At 46.2% G+C, this 25000-nt stretch overlaps 2 protein-coding genes across 5 annotated transcripts in view; both read right to left on the minus strand.

Annotated features, from left to right (window-relative positions):
- LOC123484094 (potassium/sodium hyperpolarization-activated cyclic nucleotide-gated channel 3-like) overlaps window positions 1-1583 on the minus strand; it is a 37433-nt gene extending 35850 nt beyond the window's left edge. The window contains exon 1 of the mRNA XM_045214058.1: window positions 1291-1583. Coding sequence (XP_045069993.1) covers window positions 1291-1583 — 293 coding nt within the window. The remainder of the gene's footprint in view (window positions 1-1290) is intronic.
- A 2732-nt stretch (window positions 1584-4315) lies between these two features.
- LOC121543146 (pyruvate kinase PKM) overlaps window positions 4316-25000 on the minus strand; it is a 22758-nt gene continuing 2073 nt past the window's right edge. For 3 of the 4 annotated variants that reach the window (XM_045214077.1, XM_045214075.1, XM_045214078.1), the window contains exons 2-12: window positions 15714-15878; window positions 14864-14955; window positions 14538-14669; window positions 11804-11990; window positions 11308-11581; window positions 7348-7498; window positions 6676-6828; window positions 5939-6105; window positions 5402-5468; window positions 5085-5199; window positions 4316-4709 (exon numbers count right to left, since the gene is read on the minus strand). In XM_045214077.1, the coding sequence (XP_045070012.1) occupies window positions 4603-4709; window positions 5085-5199; window positions 5402-5468; window positions 5939-6105; window positions 6676-6828; window positions 7348-7498; window positions 11308-11581; window positions 11804-11990; window positions 14538-14669; window positions 14864-14955; window positions 15714-15852 (1584 nt within the window). In that variant the 5' untranslated portion in view covers window positions 15853-15878 and the 3' untranslated portion in view covers window positions 4316-4602. Of the gene's footprint in view, window positions 4710-5084; window positions 5200-5401; window positions 5469-5938; window positions 6106-6675; window positions 6829-7347; window positions 7499-11307; window positions 11582-11803; window positions 11991-14537; window positions 14670-14863; window positions 14956-15713; window positions 15879-21520; window positions 21807-25000 lie in introns of those variants that run through there. The other variant, XM_045214076.1, reaches the window with a different exon arrangement.

A 25000-nucleotide genomic window follows, 5' to 3' on the forward strand; every position in this document is an offset into this window, starting at 1 on the left:
CTCCATCCCTCTCTACCTCTCTCCCCCTCTCTCCCTCTCCCTCTCTCCCCTCCCTCTCTCCCCCTCCCTCTCTCCCCATCCCTCTCTCCCTCTCTCCCCTCCCTCTCCCTCCCTCCCTCCCTCCCTCTCTATTAAACATTCTGTCATTCTCCTCTATCTGCCTATCATCTACTCAACCTCCCTCTCCACCTTTTGTCATGTCTTTCATATCTGCAGTGAGGCTGATTCCCTTCCTTCATTTCTCCCTCTATTCACAAATCCTCTCTCTCTCTCTCTCTCTCTATTCTAAGGAGCTGCTACTAACTTAGTAACAAGGACGTTCCTAAAGGATGTTCCCCAACTTTATCATCAGCTCACTACCAGCCAGCCTGCACGTCCCATCTCTCCCTTCATCTCTCCCTTCATCTCTCCCTCTGTCTTTCCTCTCAGGGTACATCCCAATAGCTTCCCCTTCTCACCCTCTCTCCTTCAGTGGTCTGAAAGACTTGATAGACTGTGGAAACCTCATCAAGTCTCTTCAGTGGTTATGAGGGAAAGGAAATGACACAAGGAGATGAGGCTCTAGAGGTCAAATGAAGATACAGCCTTTATTCGTTGATATGGATGGACTGGAGTAGCCTACATGGGTAGCCTACATGAGGTTTGATAGGAGGGACATTCTCTCCCTCTACGCTGCCCTGTCTTTCACACCTCTTTCTCTCCCCCTCTCTCTTTCTCTCCCTCCCTCCCTCCCTCCCTCCCTCTTCTCTCTACCTCTATCCATAGTGTTGTGGTTACTGAAGTGACGTTGCTGTAAGGGTATTTCACCCACACTCTGTCTGACCTGTTCCCTACACTGTCCTATATATCCTCAACACATCTCTCTCTCCCTCTGACCATCCCTTTGTCCATCCATCCATCCATTCATCCATTCTCCATCACCTGACCACACTCCTCTCTTTCCCTCTTCTCTCTTCCTTCCTTCCCTCTCTTTCTTACCTGAAGGAGGATGGAAATATTCTCCCTCTGGGTCATGGCCCCACTGAGTCTTTCACCTCTTTTCTCCCTCCCATTCAGACACCCAGACTCCTTCTCCCCTCCCTCACTCCCCCTCTCCACCCACCCTCTCCCTCCCCCCTGGCAAGGCTGTATGATCTGTATGGACCTGAAGTGGCTGTCAGAGTGTATGATATTTTCCCCTCCCTCACTGCCCCTCACCCCATTTCCTAGGGGTGTATGGTGCGTATCTGAAATCACTGTAGGGGTGTATGGTGCGTACCTGAAGTCGCTGTAGGGGTGTATGGTGTGTACCTGAAATCGCTGTAGGGGTGTATGATCCACTCCCCTGCTGACTTGAGTCTCTCCTGCTCCATGGCCACGGCCTTGTGGGACCCAAACATGCGCAGGCTGAACTTGTTGACCCCCGGCTGCAGCATGGCTCCAAACTGTCTCTGGATGAAGGTGGACTGGTTGGAGTAGCTGTAGTCCTCCCCATCCAGACCCATCCCAACCCCCCCCATGCCCCCCGTCCCAGACAGACTCCCCATCTCCGGCGTGCCCGCCACGGTGTTACAAGCTGTGGTCGTCGTGGTTTCCGGGCCCATCGCTACGACGACCACTCCGGTGCCGGTGGAGGAGGAAGTGGAGGCGAGGGCGGCGTGTGACGTGGCGAAGCCAACAGAACGCTGCTGGGCAGAGGAGAAGGAGGAGGGGGCTGGAGGAGGGGGTAGGGGGACGGGGGTGGTCGGGGTGCCAGCTGAACGGAAGGGGAGTCCGTCTCTTGTGGTGCTCAAGATGGAGAGGCGCCGTCGCCCCCCTCCGGAACCAGACCCCTCAACCCCTGACCTGTCACCCTCCAGAGAGGCCTGGGAGAGGCGGTACCCTGGGGAGGGCAGGCTGCCCTTACTGCACCTCTTAGAGTCTCCTCCACTACGACCCGGCCGACCCTCACCCCCGCCAGGGGGCCCAACACCTCCCGCCACTCCATCCATCCCCTAACCAGGGAGAAGGGGGGCAAAGGGAGGTCAATATAACCTGTCACTCTCACTCCGGAAACAGATTGTCAAAACGGGACAAGATGTCTTGTCAATGTTCAACTAGGAGCATAATAAAAGGCTACTACCTAAGACAGTCTGGTGAATGAGAAAGGTGGTGATTAAATAGTTGACCTCACGTTTTTAGTCTCCAATGGCTTGTAGTTATCTGTCTCCTCACCATAGTGCCAGAACAGACAGCTCACACCTCAGCCCTGGCTCCACTGATCTGTGCATCCTCACCTCACCTTGGTGATGGCCACTTAAAAACGACAATAGATCTCTCACTCCAAAAATATGGCGACAGTGCTTTCTCTTATCGCCTCCTTTCCCCAGCTCTCTCCATCCTCCCTTCTTCTCCCCCCATGTCCTTGGAACGGTGCTCTCCGCCCGAGGCCCACCGTCTCCTCTCTACTGCCGCCCTCAGCGTTTCAACGCCGGGCACATTGGCACCGAATTCCCGGTCTCTCTCTTAGGAATAATGACGCAGGTCGCTCTTTGACACGCCCTCTCTGGTTGTCAAGGATATGTCTCCCTCTTGCTCTCATCGACATACGGTAGTATTCTGTAAGAGTTCATCTTAACGGTGAATGAGAGGTTATAGTTTTGGGTGGTTGGCTACCTATGAATGACAAGTACACGTGAGCCTCATCAGCACGGATCGGTTTGTTTTAACAGACACAAACGGGCACGAGACACACACGGACACTAGCACAGTCTGACTCACCCGCGCGCTGATTTATACTGACGCACGCTCTCATACAGAAACACGCACAGGCAGATAGACACACAAAGATACGAAAATAAGCATGAGTGCAAATACACGTGGTCGTACCCCCAATTTAGCCTGAATTATCACCCACACGCGCCTAACACCAGATAATATTCTCTTTGCCCGGGTACGCAAAACAAGGCAAGCTGTTAGCGTCAGCATCAGGGTTCTTTTCGGTTAATTTGATGTCAGCAATCCAGTTCTGAAACACACAAACAGAACAGACAACCTGGGCAAGTGCAGAATATGTGACATCTCCAAACCCGCCCGGATAAATGCTCTGCTCTTTCAGACGCGTTTCCCCTCCTCTTCCACTTCTCCAGTCACTCCCAATGTCATCCTTGGACAGTTACAGCTTGATCTTTGGAGCCCATCCTATTAATTTACGATTATTAAAACCTTCGTTTCATTGAAAAAATTTTTTATGAATCTTGATGAATAAAACCATACAAGGAAATTAAGTGCGCTTGAATGAATTTGATCCATGAAGTCCTGTTCCAACCTGAATAACTTGTTGAGCTTGAGTAGGTATATATTCCCACGGGGGGCCAGTATGAAAAAATGTATGCACTCACTAACTGTAAGTCGCTCTGGATAAGAGCGTCTGCTAAATGTAAAAAAAATATAGCCAAATATTTAAATAGGCTATTTTATGCCCAATCATAATTCAAAAGGAACGCGACACCAGTCTTAATATTCTGATTGCGATTGCATGCTGACTTCCAAAACGCCCATCATCTCTCAGGCACTCACGCAACTGAAATATTAAATAAATAAATACACACAAAGGTCTGAATCTAATTGGCTTGTTGCCATGGCAGCCGCAAACCCATCACCCCTCCTTCCCCAGGCCGCATGCCCAGCCAGCGCGAGAAGCACACAGCGCAGGTATGGCTCCCGAGTCATTCACCCCAATACAACCCCGGAATTGGGGGGGGGGAATTGGATATCACGAAATTGAAAAAAATTAAATAATAATAATAATTTTAAAAAACGTTTCAAAAAATACAATATAAAAAGGATCAGCAGAGCAGCAGAGCAAGAGGAAGAAAAGGGACACACATAACCATGGGAGAGGAGATAATAAACAGAAGAGAGACAGTTAATTAGTTTATGGGTAGTCGCTGTGAACGCGGATCTGGGTCATCTCTGTTGGTAGAATAAAATGACAGGGCTGGAGCGCCTCAGAAAACTCAGCATCTAATGACATCGGTCAAACCGAATATCTCCACCAGCCACGGCGACAGAGATAAGCCTTATCTATTTCCACACATCATATGACTGACAACGGCCACAATAACTGGCAACTGAAATGGCTTAATTGCAGTTCATTATTTGTTTCTCAAATTATATAAATAATGATATGATGGATGGGGACCATGCACACTGAACATACAGGCGTCGCAGAGAGAGAGAGAGAGAGAGAGAGAGAGAGAGAGAGAGAGAGAGAGAGAGAAAGAGCGAGAGAGCCAGAGAGCCAGAGAGTCAGAGAGAGAGAAAGATAGAGAGAGAGAAAAAAACAGACCTCATGCCATGTTATGCTGAGGCTATGCTCCAAGCTTTATTTGGTGAGAGGCAGTGCTTCCAAGACAGAAATTAATAAACACAAAAACATTAAGGTAACTTTTAATGAAAAATATTAACTTTATCATCGTAATCTCTAAACTGTTGTTTTATTTATGTACTTCATCCCCTCATAAAGGAAATGTATTCTAGTTCTATGCTATCTATGTAGTTAGCGTTCCAGTTAGTGTGTGCCACTTCGGATTGGTGGGTCTGTCTGTCAGTCAGTGGTAGTGTCCAATAGGAGCAGAGTGTTTAGGGCACGTGGACCGCCCTCATGATGTTAGTGTGACCAGAACCAGGAATCCAGCCGGTCACCACAATCACCATGTCACCTGTCTTGAAGAAGCCCCTGGCCTTTCCTACACACAGTGAGGGAGAGTTGGAGGAGAAGGCAGACACAGTGAGGGAGGGTGGGAGGGGGAGGTAGACACAGTGAGGGAGGGTGGGAGGGGGAGGTAGACACAGTGAGGGATAGTGGGAGGGGGAGGCAGACAGTGAGGGATGGTGGAAGGGGGGACAGACACAGTGAGGGAGGGTGGAAAGGGGAGGCAGACGGTGAGATAGTAAAAAGAGACGTGAATAACATCCATATGACACTAAACTCTCTCTCTCTCACACACACACACACACACACACACACACACACACACACACACACACACACACACACACACACACACACACACACACACACACACACACACACACACACACACACACACACACACACAGACCTATGTTCAAGCCAAAGTTGACTCTGTTGTCTACATCGTCGGCCCAGACGGGGGCAGGGAGGGGGTGGAACAGCACTGGGAACACACCCCTCAGCAGCTGGGCTTGACGTGCCACCTGGGGACAGAACACACACACACACACACACACACACACATACCGCATCACACCACCACTACTAACAGCCTTTACCTTTACCATGAGGGAGGCAGGTAACAGCCCCACTCTACAGGTTACAACCACATATACATTCAAACAACAATCCTAAACCTAACCTTAGGGGTTGTGACTCGTAGAGTGGGCCAGTATTCTATCTCACCTGAGGACTTCTTGTTACCGCGACGATGGGACAGCGTGGGCGATACCGGGACAGGAGCTGGGCTGACCTGGGAGAGAGAGAGGAATAGAACGAGCAGAAAGCCAGAGGGTTGGAGTTAGTGAGCATGTGTGTGTTTGCATGTACAGTACGTGTGTGTGTGTGTGTGGACGTGTTTAACTATACTTGTGGGGACCAGAAGTCTCCACAAGTATAGTAAACCAAGAAAAATGTGACCAACTGGGGACACTTTGTTGGTCCCCACAAGGTCAAATGCTATTTCTAGGGGGTTTAGGGTTAAGGTTAGAATTAGTGTTAGGATTAGAATTAGGTTTAGGGTTAGGCGCTAGGGTTAGGTTTAGGGTTAAGGTTAGGTTTTTGGGTTAAGGTTTGGGTTAGGGTTAAAGTTAGGGTTAGGGTAAGGGTACTGGTTAGGGTTAGGTTTAGGGTTAGGGGTTAGGGAAAATAGGATTTTGAATGGGACTGAATTGTATGTCCCGACAAGGTTAGCTGCGCAAGACTGTGTGTGTAATAGCATACCTGCCAGCAGTAGTGAGTACTATGATGGCTCCAGCACAGCATTTGAAGGAGGACTCTACAGCTCCTATAGCAGTGACCTCAGTAGGGTCATTGGACAGAGGGGTCAGACGACGGAGCTCCTCAAACAACTGCTGTTGGAAGATGGCCCCCTCCGCCTCCCTGCAGATCTGTAGGTGTGTGTGGTGTGGTGTGTGACAGAGATGAAGGGGGAATAGTTAAAGGGATAGGTCACCGTAAAATCTAAGTTTGTCAGACATTTTGATTCCTTGAAAGTGTCCTACAGCCCAACTCTCCATATTTGTCAGGTGGCAGGTAGCCTAGCGGTTAGAGCGCTGGGCCAGTAACCGAAAGGTCGCTAGTTTGAATACCCGAGCCGAAAAAGTGAAAAATATGTAGCTGTGCCCTTGAGCAAGGCACTTAACCTTAATTGCTCCAGGGTCGCCGTTGATAATGGTTGGCCGTGACCCCACTCTCTGAGGGTGTCTCAGTGGGAGTTGGGATATGTCAAAAATAACATTTCCACATGTATAATACATTTACATTTTCCATTTTAGTCATTTAGCAGACGCTCTTATCCAGAGCGACTTACAGTTAGTGAGTGCATACATTTTTGTAAAACATTTTTTTATACTGGCCCCCCGTGGGGGCACACTTGTACGTGTGTGAAATAGGACAAATATAAGCACCCACCAAATTATTATTTAATAGAATGGACTTTCTACTCTCCACACACTGACCGAGTGCATCATGGCCACAGCCTCGACAGGGAACAGTCCTTTAGCCGTCTCTCCAGACAGCATCACACAGTCGGCTCCATCCAACACTGCATTAGCTACGTCACTGCCCTCCGCACGCGTAGGCCTGGGGTGGGCTACCATGCTCTCCAACATCTACCACACACACACACACACCGTTACCGACGTTACCGACGTCACACCCATCAGCACACAAGGGACGTGGTTGGGCAACATGAGAGAAGACACTGAGAAAATAATGGGTAGAGTGATGGGGAGGGATGGTTATTGATATTAGTCTAGCTATATGAGTCAATATGAAGGAGACAGAGAAAACGTGAGACCGAGGAGTGTGTGTGTCCATGTCTATGTGTGTGTGTGTGTGTGTGTGTGCATGTGCGTGAGAGAGAGTATCTATTTTATCATCATTATATTTCGTGTCCTGTTGCTAATATCCTACGTAACACATCAGACTGCATGTGTATGTTGTTTGGCCCTGTCCTGCTCTTTATGCCCTGAAGTATTGATGTGCATGTGTGCATTTTGGCCTTTTAAAGCAAACCTGAGTCAAGAGCTGTACCATACAACACCCTGACTCAACATGGCTCCAGGAGTGTGTGAGTGTATGTGTGTGTGTGTGTGTGTGTGTGAGTGTATGTGTGTGTGTCCTCTGACCTGTGTGGCACATATGACAGGCTTGCCAGCGGAGTTGCAGCGTCCGATCATCATCTTCTGAGCGATGAAGACTTTCTCTGCAGGGATCTCTATGCCCAGGTCGCCCCTGGCAACCATCACCCCATCACTCTCTGCCAGGATCTCCAAGAAACTGAGAGCGAGGGAGGGAGGGAGGGAGGGAGGGAGGAGAGAGATAGGGAGGGAGGGTGAGAATTAAAGGGAGGAAGAAAGGATGAGAGGGCAGGTGAAGGGTATGATGAGAGAGGGAGGAGAGAGAGGGAGGGAGGGTGAGAAAGGGTAGGAGGAGGAAGGAGAAATGGAGACATGACTTATGGGTGATGTATCATAGATACAGTGAGGGAAAAAAGTATTTGATCCCCTGCTGATTTTGTACGTTTGCCCACTGACAAAGACATGATCAGTCTATAATTTTAATGGTAGGTTTATTTGAACAGTGAGAGACAGAATAAATAAATAAAAATCCAGAAAAACGCATGTAAAAAATGTTATGAATTGATTTGCATTTTAATGAGGGAAATAAGTATTTGACCCCTCTGCAAAACATTACTTAGTACTTGGTGGCAAAACCCTTGTTGGCAATCACAGAGGTCAGACGTTTCTTGTAGTTGGCTACCAGGTTTGCACACATCTCAGGAGGGATTTTGTTCCACTCCTCTTTGCAGATCTTCTCCAAGTCATTAAGGTTTCTAGGCTAACGTTTGGCAACTCGAACCTTCAGCTCCCTCCACAGATTTTCTATGAGATTAAGGTCTGGAGACTGGCTAGGCCACTTCAGGACCTTAATATGCTTCTTCTTGAGCCACTCCTTTGTTGCCTTGGGGTCATTGTCATGTGTTTTGGGTCATTGTCATGCTGGAATACCCATCCACGACCCATTTTCAATGCCCTGGCTGAGGGAAGGAGGTTCTCACCCAATATTTGACGGTACATGGCCCCGTCCATCGTCCCTTTGATGCGGTGAAGTTGTCCTGTCCCCTTAGCAGAAAAACACCCCCAAAGCATAATGTTTCCACCTCCATGTTTGACGGTGGGGATGGTGTTCTTGGGGTCATAGGCAGCATTCCTCCTCCTCCAAACACGGCGAGTTGAGTTGATGCCAAAGAGCTCGATTTTGGTCTCATCTGACCACAACACTTTCACCCTGTTCTCCTCTGAATCATTCAGATGTTCATTGGCAAACTTCAGACGGGCATGTATATGTGCTTTCTTGAGCAGGGGGACCTTGCAGACTCTGCAGGATTTCAGTCCTTCAAGGCGTAGTGTGTTACATTTACATTTACGTCATTTAGCAGACGCTCTTATCCAGAGCGACTTACATTATTATTATTTTTTTCATACCCCCTGTGGGAATCGAACCCACAACCCTGGCGTTGCAAACGCCATGCTCTATCAACTGAGCTACATCCCTGCCGGCCATTCCCTCCCCTACCCTGGACAACGCTGGGCCAATTGCGCGCCGCCCCATGGGTCTCCCGGTCACGGCCGGCTACGACAGAGCCTGGATTCGAACCAGGACCAATTGTTTTCTTGGTGACTATGGTCCCAGCTGCCTTGAGATCATTGACAAGATCCTCCCGTGTAGTTCTGGGCTGATTCCTCACCGTTCTCATGATCATTGCAACTCCACGAGGTGAGATCTTGCATGGAGCCCCAGGCCGAGGGAGATTGACAGTTATTTTGTGTTTCTTCCATTTGCGAATAATCGCACCAACTGTTGTCACCTTCTCACCAAGCTGCTTGGCGATGGTCTTGTAGCCCATTCCAGCCTTGTGTAGGTCTACAATCTTGTCCCTGACATCCTTGGAGAGCTCTTTGGTCTTGGCCATGGTGGAGAGTTTGGAATCTGATTGATTGCTTCTGTGGACAGGTGTCTTTTATACAGGTAACAAGCTGAGATTAGGAGCACTCCCTTTAAGAGTGTGCTCCTACTCTCAGCTCGTTACCTGTATAAAAGACACCTGGGAGCCAGAAAACTTTCTGATTGAGAGGGGGTCAAATACTTATTTCCCTCATTAAAATGCAAATCAATTTATAACATTTTTGACATGCGTTTTTCTGGATTTTGTTGTTGTTATTCTGTCTCTCACTGTTCAAATAAACCTACCATTAAAATTATAGACCGATCATTTCTTTGTCAGTGGGCAAAATAATATTTTTTCCCTCACTGTATATAACATCCAGATTCTATATAGCTCTGACACATCCTCATCCATCACTCTGCTGTCAGCCGTCAGTGTGATTATAGATCTATAACATCCAGACATGTGGTTATCAGTTAAACATCACCATTGCTGTCACAGGGAATGTGTCTGTTATGATAGTAGAGATACAATATAATGTTCTATTTAATTCCGTGGTCACGATACTGCAGAGTGGCTTTATATGTATTTATTAAGGATCCCCAGTAGTTCCTGCCAAGGCAGCAGCTACTCGTCCTGGGTCCAAACAAGATGAAGGCAATTACATCACCATAAAAAAAATAACTGTACATCATACAAAAACATTATTACACCACTACTCTACCACTACATACACTACATTAGCAAAAGTATGTGGACACCTGCTCGTCGAACATCTCATTCCAAAATCATGGCAATTAATATGGAGTTGGTCCCCCCTTTGATGCTATAACAGTCTCCACTCTTCTGGGAAGGCTTTCCACTAGATGTTGGAACATTGCTGCAGGGACTTGCTTCCATTCAGCCACAAGAGCATTAGTGAGGTCGGGTACTGATGTTGGGCGATTAGGGCTGGCTCGCAGTCGGCGTTCCAATTCATCTCAAAGGTGTTCGATGGGGTTGAGGTCAGGGCTCTAAGCAGGCCAGTCAAGTTCTTCCACACCGATCTCGACAAACCATTTCTGTATGGACCTCGCTTTGTGCATGGGGGCATTGTCATGCTGAAACAGAAAAGGGCCTTCCCCAAACTGTTGCCACAAAGTTGGAAGCTCAGAATCGTCTAGAATGTCATTGTATGCTGTAGCAGTAAGATGTCCCTTCACTGGAACTAAGGGGCCTAGCCCAAACCATGAAAAACAGCCCCAGACCATTATTCCTCCTCCACCAAACTTTACAGTTGGCACTATGCATTCTGGCAGGTAGCGTTCTCCTGGCAGCCACCAAACCGTGATTCATCACTCCAGAGAACGCGTTTCCACTGCTCCAGAGTCCAATGGCGGCAAGCTTTACACCACTCCAGCTGACGCTTGGCATTGCGCATGGTGATCTTAGGCTTGTGTGCGGCTGCTCGGCCATGGAAACCCATTTAATCAAGCTCCCGACGAACTGTTCTTGTGCAGACGTTGCTTCCAGAGGCAGTTTGGAACTCGGTAGTGAGTGTTGAAACCGAGGACAGGCGATGTTGACGCGCTACGCGCTTCAGCACTCGGCATTCCCGTTCTTGCTCCTAGACGCTGCCACTTCACAATAACAGCACTTACAGTTGACTGGGGCAGCTCTAGCAGGGCTGAATTTTACGAACTAACTTATTGGAAAGGTGGCATCCTATGACGGTGCCACGTTGAAAGTCACTGAGCTCTTCAGTAAGGCAATCCTACTGCCAATGTTTGTCTATGGAGATTGCATGGCTGTGTGCTCAATTTTATACACCTGTCAGCAACGGGCTGAAATAGCCGAATCCACTAATTTGAAGGGGTGTCCACATACTGTATGTCTTACTGTATGTACCGTAGACTATAGAATCTTATTGTTAGAGAATGGTCATCCACACAAATCCACTGTGAGTGGATACTGAATGAGTCATGTGGTTCCAAGGTCAACGGCAGGTATTGACAGCAGGCTATCCATCTACTGAGGCTGAACATACGTGCTGTTCATGTGTAAATCTGAGACTGTTGACTCTGTATGTGTGTGTGTGTTTGTGTGTGTGTGCATGGATGTGTGTCTCTTCCTCTCTCTCTTCTCCTCCACAGACACTCACTTCTGTACTCCCTGGCGACTCTCCACCTTGCTGACCACCTTGATGTCCTTTCCGAAGGCCCCCAGGGCCCGTCGGACCTCCCTGACGTCCTGGGCACAGCGAATGAAGCTGGCGAACACCATGTCCACCCCCTGGGCCACGCCGAACCTCAGGTCCCCCTCATCACGTTCACTCACAGCGGGCATGTCCACCAGGTCACACCCTGGCAGGTTGACACCTTTACGGCTGCCCAGAACACCGCCACTCTCTACCAGCGCCTCCACCCAGTCTGGACCTGGAGAGAGGAGAGAGGGAGAGAAGGAAGGAAGGGAGGAATAAGATGAACAGATCATGAGACAGAAGTAGAGAATGTTTACTTGTTTACACATGTAGCTGATTATGGCTTGTCTTTATGTATCTCCAGCAGTATAATCATGCATGCGTGTGACCTACACTATCTCCAGTATTGTGTTTAGGTGCAGTATGTTTGTGTGTGTGTGTGTGTTATATGTGTTACCTGTCTCCAGAACTTTTAGTCCGATGAGTCCGTCGTCGATGTAGATCCTCCCTCCCTTGTCCAGAACCTGAGGCAGTTTGGGGTAGTCCACCCAGATCACGTTCCCATCCGTACTGTCCCTATCCCCCTCCCCTGTCACCACACGCACACTGGCCCCACGCTCCAGCTCCACCTCCTGCTCTGCAGTCTGTACACACAGAGAAACACAGAATAATGCACACATCTTAACTTATACATTTCAGTCATTTAGCAGACTCTCTTATCCAGAGCGACACAGTTAGTGCATCCATCTTAAGATAGCTAGGTCAGACAACCATATATACAGTGGGGAGAACAAGTATTTGATACACTGCTGATTTTGCAGATTTTCCTACTTACAAAGCATGTAGAGGTCTGTAATTTTTATCATAGGTACACTTCAACTGTGAGAGACGGAATCTAAAACAAAAATCCAGAAAATCACATTGTATGATTTTTAAGTAATTAATTAGCATTTTATTGCATGACATAAGTATTTGATACATCAGAAAAGCAGAACTTAATATTTGGTACAGAAACCTTTGTTTGCAATTACAGAGCTCATACGTTTCCTGTAGGTCTTGACCAGGTTTGCACACACTGCAGCAGGGATTTTGGCCAACTCCTCCATACAGACCTTCTCCAGATCCTTTAGGTTTCGGGGCTGTCGATGGGCAATACGGACTTTCAGCTCCCTACAAAGATTTTCTATTGGGTTCAGGTCTGGAGACTGGCTAGGCCACTCCAGGACCTTGAGATGCTTCTTACGGAGCCACTCCTTAGTTGCCCTGGCTGTGTGTTTCGGGTCGTTGTCATGCTGGAAGACCCAGCCACGACCCATCTTCAATGCTCTTACTGAGGGAAGGAGGTTGTTGGCCAAGATCTCGCGATACATGGCCCCATCCATCCTCCCCTCAATACGGTGCAGTCGTCCTGTCCCCTTTGCAGAAAAGCATCCCCAAAGAATGATGTTTCCACCTCCATGCTTCACGGTTGGGATGGTGTTCTTGGGGTTGTACTCATCCTTCTTCTTCCTCCAATCACGGCGAGTGGAGTTTAGACCAAAAAGCTCTATTTATGTCTCATCAGACCACATGACCTTCTCCCATTCCTCCTCTGGATCATCCAGATGGTCATTGGCAAACTTCAGACGGGCCTGGACATGCGCTGGCTTGAGCAGGGGGACCTTGCGTGCGCTGCAGGATTTTAATCCATGACGGCGTAATGTGTTACTAATGGTTTTCTTTGAGACTGTGGTCCCAGCTCTCTTCAGGTCATTGACCAGGTCCTGCCGTGTAGTTCTGGGCTGATCCCTCACCTTCCTCATGATCATTGATGCCCCACGAGGTGAGATCTTGCATGGAGCCCCAGACCGAGGGTGATTGACCGTCATCTTGAACTTCTTCCATTTTCTAATAATTGCGGCAACAGTTGTTGCCTTCTCACCAAGCTGCTTGCCTATTGTCCTGTAGCCCATCCCAGCCTTGTGCAGGTCTACAATTTTATCCCTGATGTCCTTACACAGCTCTCTGGTCTTGGCCATTGTGGAGTAGGAGTCTGTTTGATTGAGTGTGTGGACAGGTGTTTTTTATACAGGTAACGAGTTCAAACAGGTGCAGTTAATACAGGTAATGAGTGGAGAACAGGAGGGCTTCTTTTTAAAGAAAAACTAACAGGTCTGTGAGAGCCGGAATTCTTACTAGTTGGTAGGTGATCAAATACTTATGTCATGCAATAAAATGCAAATTAATTACTTAAAAATCATACAATGTGATTTTCTGGATTTTTGTTTTAGATTCCGTCTCTCACAGTTGAAGTGTACCGATGATAACAATTACAGACCTCTACATGCTTTGTAAGTAGGAAAACCTGCAAAATCGGCAGTGTATCAAATACTTGTTCTCCCCACTGTATATATATCTATATATATATATATATATATATATATATATCACAGTCATATAGTAAGTACAACCTTTCCTCAATAAACCAACTATCAGCAAAGTCAGTGTTAGTAAGAAATGGGAGGCAGATGAGCATGCACACGCATGCGCGCACACACACGCACGCATGCACACACACACACACACACACACACACACACACACACACACACACACACACACACACACACACACACACACACACACACAGGCTAGACATTGCCTTATCTTCCTCACACATAGAACCATGTAGCAGACAATAAGCTAGGTTTTTATTATTTCTAAAGGATATTGAACTTTCCATTGGCAGGACCGGTGCTATTACAAACAGATCAGTGCCCAACAGAGGAGGCTGGTGGGAGGAGCTATAGGAGGACGGGCTCATTGTAATGGCTGAAATGCGATAAATGGAACGGAGCCAAACATGTGGTTTCCATACATTTGATGTGTTTAGTACTGTTCCATTTATTCCATTCCAGCCATTACAATGAGCCTGTCCTATAAATCCTCCCACCAGCCTCCTCTGGTGCCCAAACACTTGTCCTGTTCTGATGCTGAGAAGGCATCTTTCTCACTACTGTTGATACTGTTGCATAATCTGAGTCTGTGTCCAGGATAGAAAACCACCAAAACAACCAGCATGGTCAGTCAACACTTGTCACACTCTCCTGGTCTGTTGACCCTCACCCTAAACTGGATAACTGACCAGTCTGGCTGTAGGGAATGTAAGCCCATTGGATAGAATGGTAAGTAGTGACGAAATGCTGGCTTACCCCTCGGACCAGGCCTGTGCGTATCTCGGGGCCTTTGGTATCCAAGGCGATGGCTACCGGCCTGTAATATAAGGGGTCAGTGGTTATGGTCTCGACCGCCTCCCGGATGTTCTTGATGGTCTCACCATGGTACTGAAGGAGGGAGATAGGGAGAGAGAGATAGAGAGTGAGAGAGAGAGAGAGAGAGAGAGAGAGAGAGAGAGAGAGAGAGAGAGAGAGAGAGAGAGAGAGAGAGAATAGCTGTTACTAAACTGATATGATGGGATTGACAGTTGTGTCAGATGAGTGATTACTTGCAAGACAGGTTATGACAGAGACAAACACACCTCGTGAGTGCCATGAGAGAAGTTGAGTCGAGCAATGTTCATTCCTGCCTTCACCATCTCCTGCAGTTTGGGGATGGAGCGAGATGCAGGACCTGAGAGAGAGAGAGAGAGAGAGAGAGAGAGAGAGAGAGAGAGAGAGAGAGAGAGAGAGAGAGAGAGAGAGAACAAGAGAAAAAGAGAAAAAGAGACAACAGATAAAACAAAGACCATGGGTTGTCCAGCAGTTCATTGGTCAGTCAGTGCACCTTTCAATCAATCCACCCTGATACATCATTAACAGTGCAGTCAGTGGGATGTCAATCACCAACACCCAGTCAATACCCAGCTTGCTAGCCAACAACACACCAACCTAGATCTGCTGAGCTCCAACCCCTAGCCCATACAGTCCACTCTGCACAGCCATAATGAATAAATCAGAGGGTCTACCTATACTGTACCTGCATTTAGTAGGCGCTCTTATCCAGAGAGACTTATAGTAGTGAGTGCATAGATTCTCACACTTTTTTGTACATGTTCCCTGTGCGAATCGAAACTCACAACCCTGGCGTTGCAAGCGCCATGCTCTACCAACTGAGCCACATAGGACTACCAACATAAGCTACACAAAACAAAAGGTTATTTAACTCACTGATGGTGCAGATGATTGGTTATTTAACTCACCGATGGTGTAGATCATGGGTGTTTTTTCCTTTCAATTAATACCTAGACAACCAGGTGAGGGGAGTTCCTTAATAATTAGTGACCTTAATTCATCCATCAAGTACAAGGGTGGAGCGAAAACCCGCAGACACTCAGCCCTCCGTGGAATGAGTTTTGACATGTGGTGCAGATGATTGGTTATTTAACTCACCGATGGTGCAGATGATGCTGGTGTTGCGGGCTGTGATTGGCTCCTGGTCGATGTCCAGCAGACACAGGTGTTCCAGGAAGGTGTCGGCCATGCTGGCGTCCAGCTGCTGCTTCTGGATGAAGGAGTCTGGGAGGGGCATGACGTCAGAGTAACGCCTTATACGAGCTGAGAGAGAGAGAGAGAGAGAGAGAGAGAGAGAGAGAGAGAGAGAGCGAGAGCGAGAGCGAGAGAGAGACATGGCCTCAGACTAACAGAACTAAGATTGGAGAAGGTTAACATGCAGCATTCTGAACAGTGACATTCAAGAGAGGGTGTGTGTGAAATGTAACATACTGCCATTAAGGACAGATGCTGTGACTTGCCACTACATTACATTTACAACCTGACATGGAAATCGTATACAGTGACATTCTGGAGACAAGAAGCAATCTGACAAATGGTTCTAATTTGTGGTCTGTTTTAATAGACTAAAAAAATCAGATGTGCAGTCTGTCTGGGTGCTGGTGTCTTTATAAACAAAACATACAGTACAGTAATAGGGGCTCCATTCAATCCATAGCACTAAAGATCAGTGCTGTAGGGCGATTTAAATGTAAAGATAATCGCTGATTGAGCCGACATATATAGCGTTTACTGTGAATGCAGTCTCCACGAACGCAGAAACCCTGCCTTTCCATTTCTATGGCGCTGTTGCGCAGGTCTTCAGAGCTACATATTGAATCGAGATCCTAATTGGTGTTGCTCTAGACTAGTGGTGAGTTCAAGGTCAAGTGCTTTGAGACCTGGGTGAGTGCTCTTATGGGACTATAGAAATGCAATCCATCCATTAAAAACATGTAACATGTAATGAATATATATATATATATATATATATATATATATATATATATATATATACTTGACTCTCTGTAACGAATAATCTCAGCTAAAGCCCAGCACATGCAAATAAATAATTTATAAAGACCAACGCATACAAACAACATATATATATATATACACTGAATGTATAAAACATTATGAACACCAGCTCTTTCCATGACAGACGGACCATGTGAATCCAGGTGAAAGCTATGATCCCTTATTGATGTCACTTGTTAAATCCACTTCAATCAGTGTCGATGAAGGGGAGAAGACAGGTTAAAGAAGGATTTTTTAGCCTTGAGACAATTGAGACATGGATTGTGTATGTGTGCCATTCAGAGGGCAAGACAAAAGATTTAAGTGCCTTTGAACGGTGTATGGTAGTAGGTGCCAGGCGCACCGGTTTGTGTCAAGAACTGCAACGCTGCTGGGTTTTTCACGCTCAACAGTTTCTCGTGTGTATCAAGAATGGTCCACCACCCAAAGGACATCCAGCCAACTTGACACAACTGTGGGAAGCACTGGAGTGAACATGGGGTAGCATCCCTGTGGAACGCTTTCGACACCTTATAGAGTCGATGCCCCGACGAATTGAGGCTGTTCTGATCTTAGGAAGGTGTTCCTAATGTTTGGTATATACACTACCAGTCAAAAGTTTGGACACACCTACTCATTCAAGGGGTTTTCTTTATTTGTACTATTTTCTACATTGTAGAATAATAGTGAAGACATCAAAACTATGAAATATGGAATCATGTAGTAACCAAAAAAGTGTTAAATAAATCAAAATATATTTGATATTTGATATTCTTCAAATAGCCACCCTCTGCCTTGATGACAGCTTTGCACACTCTTGGCATTCTCTCAACTAGCTTCATGAGGTAGTCACCTGGAATGCATTTCAATTAACAGGTGTGCCTTCTTAAAAGTTAATTTGTGGAATTTCTTTCCTTCTTAATGCGTTTGAGCCAATCAGTTGTGTTGTGACAAGGTATACAGAAGATTGCCCTATTTGCCCTATTTGGTAAAAGACCAAATCCATATTATGGCAAGACCAGCTCAAATAAGCAACGAGAAACGATAGTCCATCATTACTTTAAGACATGAAGGTCAGTCAATACGGAAAAGTTCAAGAACTTTGAACGTTTCGTTAAGTGCAGCCGCAAAAATTATCAAGCGCTATGATGAAACTGGCTCTCATGAGGACCGCCACAGGAATGGAAGACCCAGAGTTACCTCTGCTGCAGAGAATAAGTTCATTAGAGTTACCAGCCTCAAAAAGTGCAGCCCAAATAAATGATTTTTGGTTCCAACCACCGTGTGTTTGTGAGACGCGGTGTGGGTGAACGGAACATCTCCGCATGTGTGGTTCCCACCATAAAGTATGGAGGAGGAGGTGTTATGGTGTGGGTGGTGCTTTGCTGGTGACACTGTCTGTGATTTATTTAGAATTTAAGGCACACTTAACCAGCATGGCTACCACAGCATTCTGCAGCGATACGCCATCCCATCTGGTTTGGGCTTAGTGGGACTATCATTTGTTTTTCAACAGGACAATGACCCAACACAACTCCAGGCTGTGTAAGGGCTATTTTACCAAGAAGGAGAGTGATGGAGTACTGCATCAGATGACCTGGCCTCCACAATCCCCAAACCTCAACCCAATTGCGATGGTTTGGGATGAGTCGGACCGCAGAGTGAAGGAAAAGCATCCAACAAGTGTTCAGCATATGTAGGAACTCCTTCAAGACTGTTGGGGGGGTTGGACCTATTTACATTTTTGAATATTATTGCCTGTCTGTGATCTGAACCTCTCACAGGAGAAAATAATAAATAATAAAAAGCTGGACACAAAAAAAAATACATTTAACACAGTCAAGCCTGTACTGCTGCTGTCAACACACAAGACAGGCAGGGAGGAGGAGGAGGAGGAGGAGGAGGAGGAGGAGGAGGAGGAGAGGAAGGACAGATGTTGGTGGACAAGGTCAATACTTACAGCAGTACTGACAACATGTGAGGATGTAAAGAGGAGCGAGAAGGAGGATGATGGGGAGTGAAGGAGAGCAGCTCAATACTCAAGGTGCCCCCTAAACAGTGGGAAGGAAAAGGAGGGGGGGGAGGAGGGAGCTGACAAACATGCTGGTCCTGGGAGGTGGTCTAGCCCTGAGAGAGAGAGAGATAGAGAGAGAGAGCGAGAGAGAGAGATGGATGGATGGATGGATGGATGGATGGATGGATGGATGGGGGGAGAGAGGGAGAGTGAGAGAGAGAGAGAGAGAGAGAGAGAGAGAGAGAGAGAGAGAGAGAGAGAGAGAGAGAGAGAGAGAGAGGGAGAGAGAGAGAGAGAGAGAGAGATGGATGGATGGGGGAGAGAGAGAGAGAGAGAGAGAGAGAGAGAGAGAGAGAGAGAGAGAGAGAGAGAGGAGAGAGAGAGAGAGAGAGAGATGGATGGATGGGGGGAGAGAGAGAGAGAGAGAGAGAGAGAGAGAGAGAGAGAGAGAGAGAGAGAGAGAGAGAGAGAGAGAGAGAGAGAGAGAGAGAGAGAGAGAGAGATGGATGGATGGAGGGATGGGGAGAGAGGGAGAGAGAGAGAGATGGATGGGGGAGAGAGGAAGAGAGAGAGAGAGAGAGATGGGGGGAGAGAGAGAGAGAGAGAGAGAGAGAGAGAGAGAGAGAGAGAGAGAGAGAGAGAGAGAGAGAGAGATGGATGGATGGATGGGGGAGAGAGGGAGAGAGAGAGATGGGGGAGAGAGGGAGAGGGAGAGAGAGAGAAGGGAAGGAAGGAGAGAGAGAGAGAGAGAGAGAGAGAGAGAGAGAGAGAGAGATGGATGGGGAGAGATGGAGAGAGAGAGAGAGAGAAGGATGGATGGATGGATGGATGGATGGGGGAGAGAGGGAGAGAGAGATGGATGGGGGAGAGAGAGAGAGAGAGAAAGAGCGAGAGAGAGAGAGAGAGAGAGAGAGAGAGAGAGAGAGAGAGAGAGAGAGAGAGAGAGAGAGATGATGGAGGGGGAGAGAGGGAGAGAGAGAGATGGATGGGGAGAGAGGGAGAGAGAGAGAGAGATGGATGGGGAGAGAGGGAGAGAGAGGGAGAGAGAGAGAGAGAGAGAGAGAGAGAGAGAGAGAGAGAGAGAGATGGATGGGGAGCGAGGGAGAGAGAGAGAGAGAGAGAGAGAGAGAGAGAGAGAGAGAGAGAGAGAGCGAGAGAGGGAGAGAGAGAGAGGAAGGAAGAGAGCGAGACAGAGAGGGGTAGAGAGGGGGAGGGAGAGAGACGGGAGAGAGAACTCTTAGCTTGTTGAGGCCTGTGATGTGCTTGTCAGTCTGTGTGTGTGTCCTGTGTGATGTCTAGGTACAGTGATCTCTTTCTCCATCCCCTCTATCATGCTCTCCCTCTCTCTCTCCCTCTGTCTCCTTCTTTCTATGACCCAATTCCGACGCCCTGCTGCACACATTATTGAGTGTTCCACAGAGCTCTGGCTCTGTCACATCTCACACACACTTTCACACTAGGGCAGGGAATAGCCAGGGACCTCACGATTCGACATTATCACAATACTTAGGTGCCAATATGATATGTATTGCAATTCTCAGGATTCTATATGTATTGAGATTAGATCCTACGATGTTATTGCGATTTGAGGTTCCAAACATATTGCTCACTATATGTCTGCTGCATAGGGACAAGAGAGAGCATCAGAAAACGAGTTTTGATCAGTCAGGGAAATAAAAGTGCTGAAAACATGTTGGCTCTCTATTTAAAAAGAAAATGGAGAACAAGTATTGGATGAAAAATACCTGAGTTTTGGTATAAGTACAGCGCTAGATAACACTACCTACACTAGCAAAAAAGTCAAATATCGATATATCTTCCACAAATAATATTGCGATTTGTAACTGTATCAATTTTTAACCCCATCACTAATTCACACACTCACACAAACAGAAACTGACTGAAACTGGTTACTGACCAAAACAGACACCTGTTCTGGCCGACTGTAAGGCTGAGATTAGGTCACAACACTGTGTTGCAATGTACAGATCAATGCATACATTCCATAAAGGAGAAAAGGAGAGATATGGCTGGGTGTGTGGACATGACATACTGACAATAGCTGAGCTTTGGGGAAAAAGTACATGAGATTTGTGTGTGTGCACTTGCATGTGTGCACGTGTACGTACGCACCTGTTCCTGGACAGTCAATGAACCTCAGGTTATCCTGACCAACCATCACTGTGCTCTGGGTCAACTTCTGACAATCCAAATCTAACTGCCTAACTCTGGTATACAGCCCTCAACATTTAACCACCAAACAACCGACAATAACTATTATAACACAACACAAATTCATATCATAAAATTCTTACGGTATTATGCTTGATGCTTCCTGAATGATGATAAGCAGACTAAAAAAATTATGTTTAGGACTGTAGAAAATTGGCTTTGCATCAGTGACTTCTATGAGTCATATGACCTTGGAATAAAACGTCACTGTCTGATCTCCAAAACATAATCCTTTCAGGAAGTTGAAAGAATGACCATATTTTCCCATTAACAAACATACAATTGAGAACCTTCAGAAGCTTTTTTAAATACATTTTCTTGGTCCTAGAGTCATGAAATTTTCAGATTATATTGAGGGGAGTTCCCACTTTCAATAAAGGTAAAAAATAAAGTTACAAGGTTTTCATCAGGCAGCGATGAAAAGGAGAATAGATGTACCACCACTGTAGAATATTCTTTCACCTCATCTTGAGTCAAGGTAGAATGTCTGAAAGACGCCAACTCCAATGTGGTCACTATAGCATCAGAAAGTGGGTAGTGTGGGTGAACCTGTTTAACCTTTAATCCGCCAGGTAAGTCACTGACAAGACTTCAATCTTCTTTTACAATAATGGAGAAGTTAAAAGGTTAACCCACTGTACGCTACCAGCTCTATAGTACTTACCTCCCATCTTGACCCAAAGCTCTTTCCAACTCCAACTGTACTATCCTATCCCTTCTGTATGTCTGTCCAGTCCTCTCTGTATGTCTGTCTGTCTGTCCACTCCTTTGTCTGTTGGTCTGTCAGTTCAGGAATCCTCTGTAGTCCTTTAGCTTTCAGGTTGTTACGGTCGTGACTTAGTTCAAATCAGGGGACAACTTTGTTATTTTGTACCTCCTGACTAAGTTTCTGTCATTCCCTTCTCTACCTTATGGCCTGTCTGCCTGTCTTTCTTTCTCAGTCATTGCTCAATCTCTGTACTTTCACTAATTTCCCCCCTCTCCCCCGCCTCTCTACACCCCTTAGCCCAATATACTGTAACCATTCACAGTGTCCACTCCCTTTGACACAGAGGTCAGCCTGGATGGTCATGTGATAGCCATAGTGACTTTTTCACAACTATTGATCACATTGTTTTGTTTTTCTTCATCTAGGGTTAGGTTGGGGTTACGGTCAGGGTTACGGTTACGGTCAGGGTTAGGGGGTTACAGTCAGGGTTACGATCAGGGTTAGGGGGTTACGGTCAGGGTTACGGTCAGGGTTACGGTCAGGGTTACGGTTACGGTTACGGTCAGGGTTACGGTCAGGGTTACGGTCAGGGTTACGGTCAGGGTTAAGGTCAGGGTTAAGGTCAGGGTTAGGTTGGGGTTACGGTGATGGTTAAGGTCAGGGTTAGGTTGGGGTTAAGGTCAGGGTTAAGGTCAGGGTTAGGTTGGGATTACGGTGATGGTTAAGGTCAGGGTTAGGTTGGGGTTAAGGTCAGGGTTAAGGTCAGGGTTAGGTTGGGATTACGGTGATGGTTAAGGTCAGGGTTAGGTTGGGGTTAAGGTCAGGGTTAAGGTCAGGGTTAGGTTGGGGTTACGGTGATGGTTAAGGTCAGTGTTAAGGTCAGGGTTAGGTTGGGGTTACGGTGATGGTTAAGGTCAGGGTTAAGGTCAGGGTTAGGTTGGGGTTACGGTGATGGTTAAGGTCAGGGTTAAGGTCAGGGTTAAGGTCAGGGTTAGGTTGGGGTTACGGTGATGGTTAAGGTCAGGGTTAAGGTTAAGGTCAGGGTGAGTGGTTGGTGCTACACTTCTTTTTTTTTCTATCTCTCGTCATCTCTTCTAAACTTCTGAATGTCAGTGTTGATGTCATGAGAGTCTTGTAATACAGGTCTGCCAATGTGTTCCTCCTAGCTCTCTAGGTGCCAAGATTACTAAATAATGACTGTGTCAATAACATTATGCATCTCTGGCCCATACACAGATCCTAGTGACTGTGACTGAACCTGGTGAGTTCATGGTTGTTGACTTGCAGTCCTGCAGCTTGACTCTCACAGATACTGTATGTGTGATTGTGAATGTGTTTTGCCGTGTTTTGCCGAACTAGGACTGAAGACAGTAGATAGGCTGGGTCAATAGAGCAGGATACCGTTCACAGACATTATACTGTACTGTGTCTTTATAGATGTAAAGCTCATTGTAAACCAACATGGGTAGCCAGGAAGGGAAATCTGGACTTGGGTCAAGTCACGCACGCACACACATGCACTAATTTAACACACACACACACACTCAGTTTTGTTTAACTAACCTTGTGGGGACACAAGTGCTGAGCGTATAGTGCTTTTTGAGGTCAGTTTGGTTTCGGTTCATTATTAAAAAATAATCACAGTTTTCGATAAAAATAAAAAAATACATTAAATGCACTATGCATTATGTGTGTTGAATGCTGTAACAACACAGAATAAAACAATTAATAAAAGTCCCATGATGGTAGTGACTGCCCTTTAACGCTTATCACTTACACTTATTAACCATCATTTATTCACATTACTTTACTTTAGTAAAATATTTATTTTATTTGATTACTTTATTATTTCATTCCAAGTCATCATCTCATCTCTATAGAGCTGCTGCCTATGCTCTGTGACAAAATCACTATTTTAGTAGTTCTTCAAAGTAAATAAGGCATACTTTTATGACTGCTGAATACCAACTATCAATCACTTATATAATGGATTTTCAGGTATAGATACCTGGCGAAGCAACTGCTTTCTATCACTCTCGCCCGTTCTCTCTTCTCTCTGTCTCTGACAAGGAGGTCTCCATGTCTTCTCCACACAGACAAGTAGGCGGGTGCGCAATGGATTATGGTCATTTTAGTTCATTACCACATTTTCTGCACTAAACTATGTAGAATATTGGCCTGTTGGAAACTACAACTCCCTACTACATCGCACAGTTCGGGCTGGATCTGATTGATCTCTACAGAAACTGAGCATCGAGCTCACAGAAAAAAACAGAACGAAATGTAATTCAAATAATTTAACCGACGTCGGTCAGTTGTTTAAAAACCCAAAAATAACCAACATTTCAGTTAATCGCTCAGCACTAGGGGACATACAATTTATAACCATTAAAAATCCTATTTTCCCTAACCCTAAACCTTAACCCTAACCCTAACCCTAAACCTAACTCCTAACCCTAAAACTAACCCTAACTCCTAACCCTAAACCTAATTCTAACCCTAACACTAATTCTAGCTTAACCCAAACCCCCTAGAAATAGCATTTGACCAGTGGCGACCCGTCATTCATTATTTTGTATTTATTTTTGCCTGTTTTGCATGTTATTTTGGCATTAATACATGTCACATATCAGTTTGCAAACAATTTAAAACAAATAATAATAGCGTTAATAAAGTCGCATACAAACATGGTCTCTTTTTTGCTTTCTTGAGTAAGGCAGCTCCAAAATGCAGGTGTTTCAGCCTAGCTCAGTGCTTTCTGTGGTGCAGGGGCAGCCAGCAGGAAATATGGATCGTAGGGGTTTGTAATGTTCTCTAGTTGCACCGTGATTGGATCAGTGTTCTGTCACTCATAGGGACACTATGTCACCGCAAAATCTATGGGGAGAGCTAAAAAATTCAAGCCCCTTGGGCCATAGAGTTACATTAGAAGTGCCCATCCAAGAAGGCTCAAGGTCATTGGCCACAGATAAAATGACGTCAAATCACGTTATATCTACCGTAGCTTTGATTGGACTGATCATGTCAACATCATACTTTCAAAATCTTAGCTAGCAAGCTAGACAAGCAGTCATCATCATGAATCATGTCGACAATCTACTGGCAAATCTTTTTCAATCCTTGTCATATGAAGAGAAATTATAGATAAAACGTATCGGTGCTCATCAGCCATTGGACATAAACATTACACAATAAGTTGGAAATCGCAAATTCAACAATGAGTGGTTTGGAAGGAGTCAGTGGCTAACTGCAAGCGTTGCAAAGCAATCACTAGCCTGCTATTCAGTGGAGAGGGTGTGAGGTTCATGTCTGGGTTTAAGGGTCTCTTTTCCAAGCTTAAGAGGATAAACATTCAACACCATGGGCCAGAAAATGTTGAATACATTGGCCATGCTGTCAATCCAGCATGACTTCTGCTGCGTTCAAAACAACTGG

The sequence above is a fragment of the Coregonus clupeaformis genome, unplaced genomic scaffold (assembly GCF_020615455.1).
Source record: "Coregonus clupeaformis isolate EN_2021a unplaced genomic scaffold, ASM2061545v1 scaf0195, whole genome shotgun sequence".
Lineage (NCBI taxonomy): Eukaryota > Metazoa > Chordata > Actinopteri > Salmoniformes > Salmonidae > Coregonus > Coregonus clupeaformis.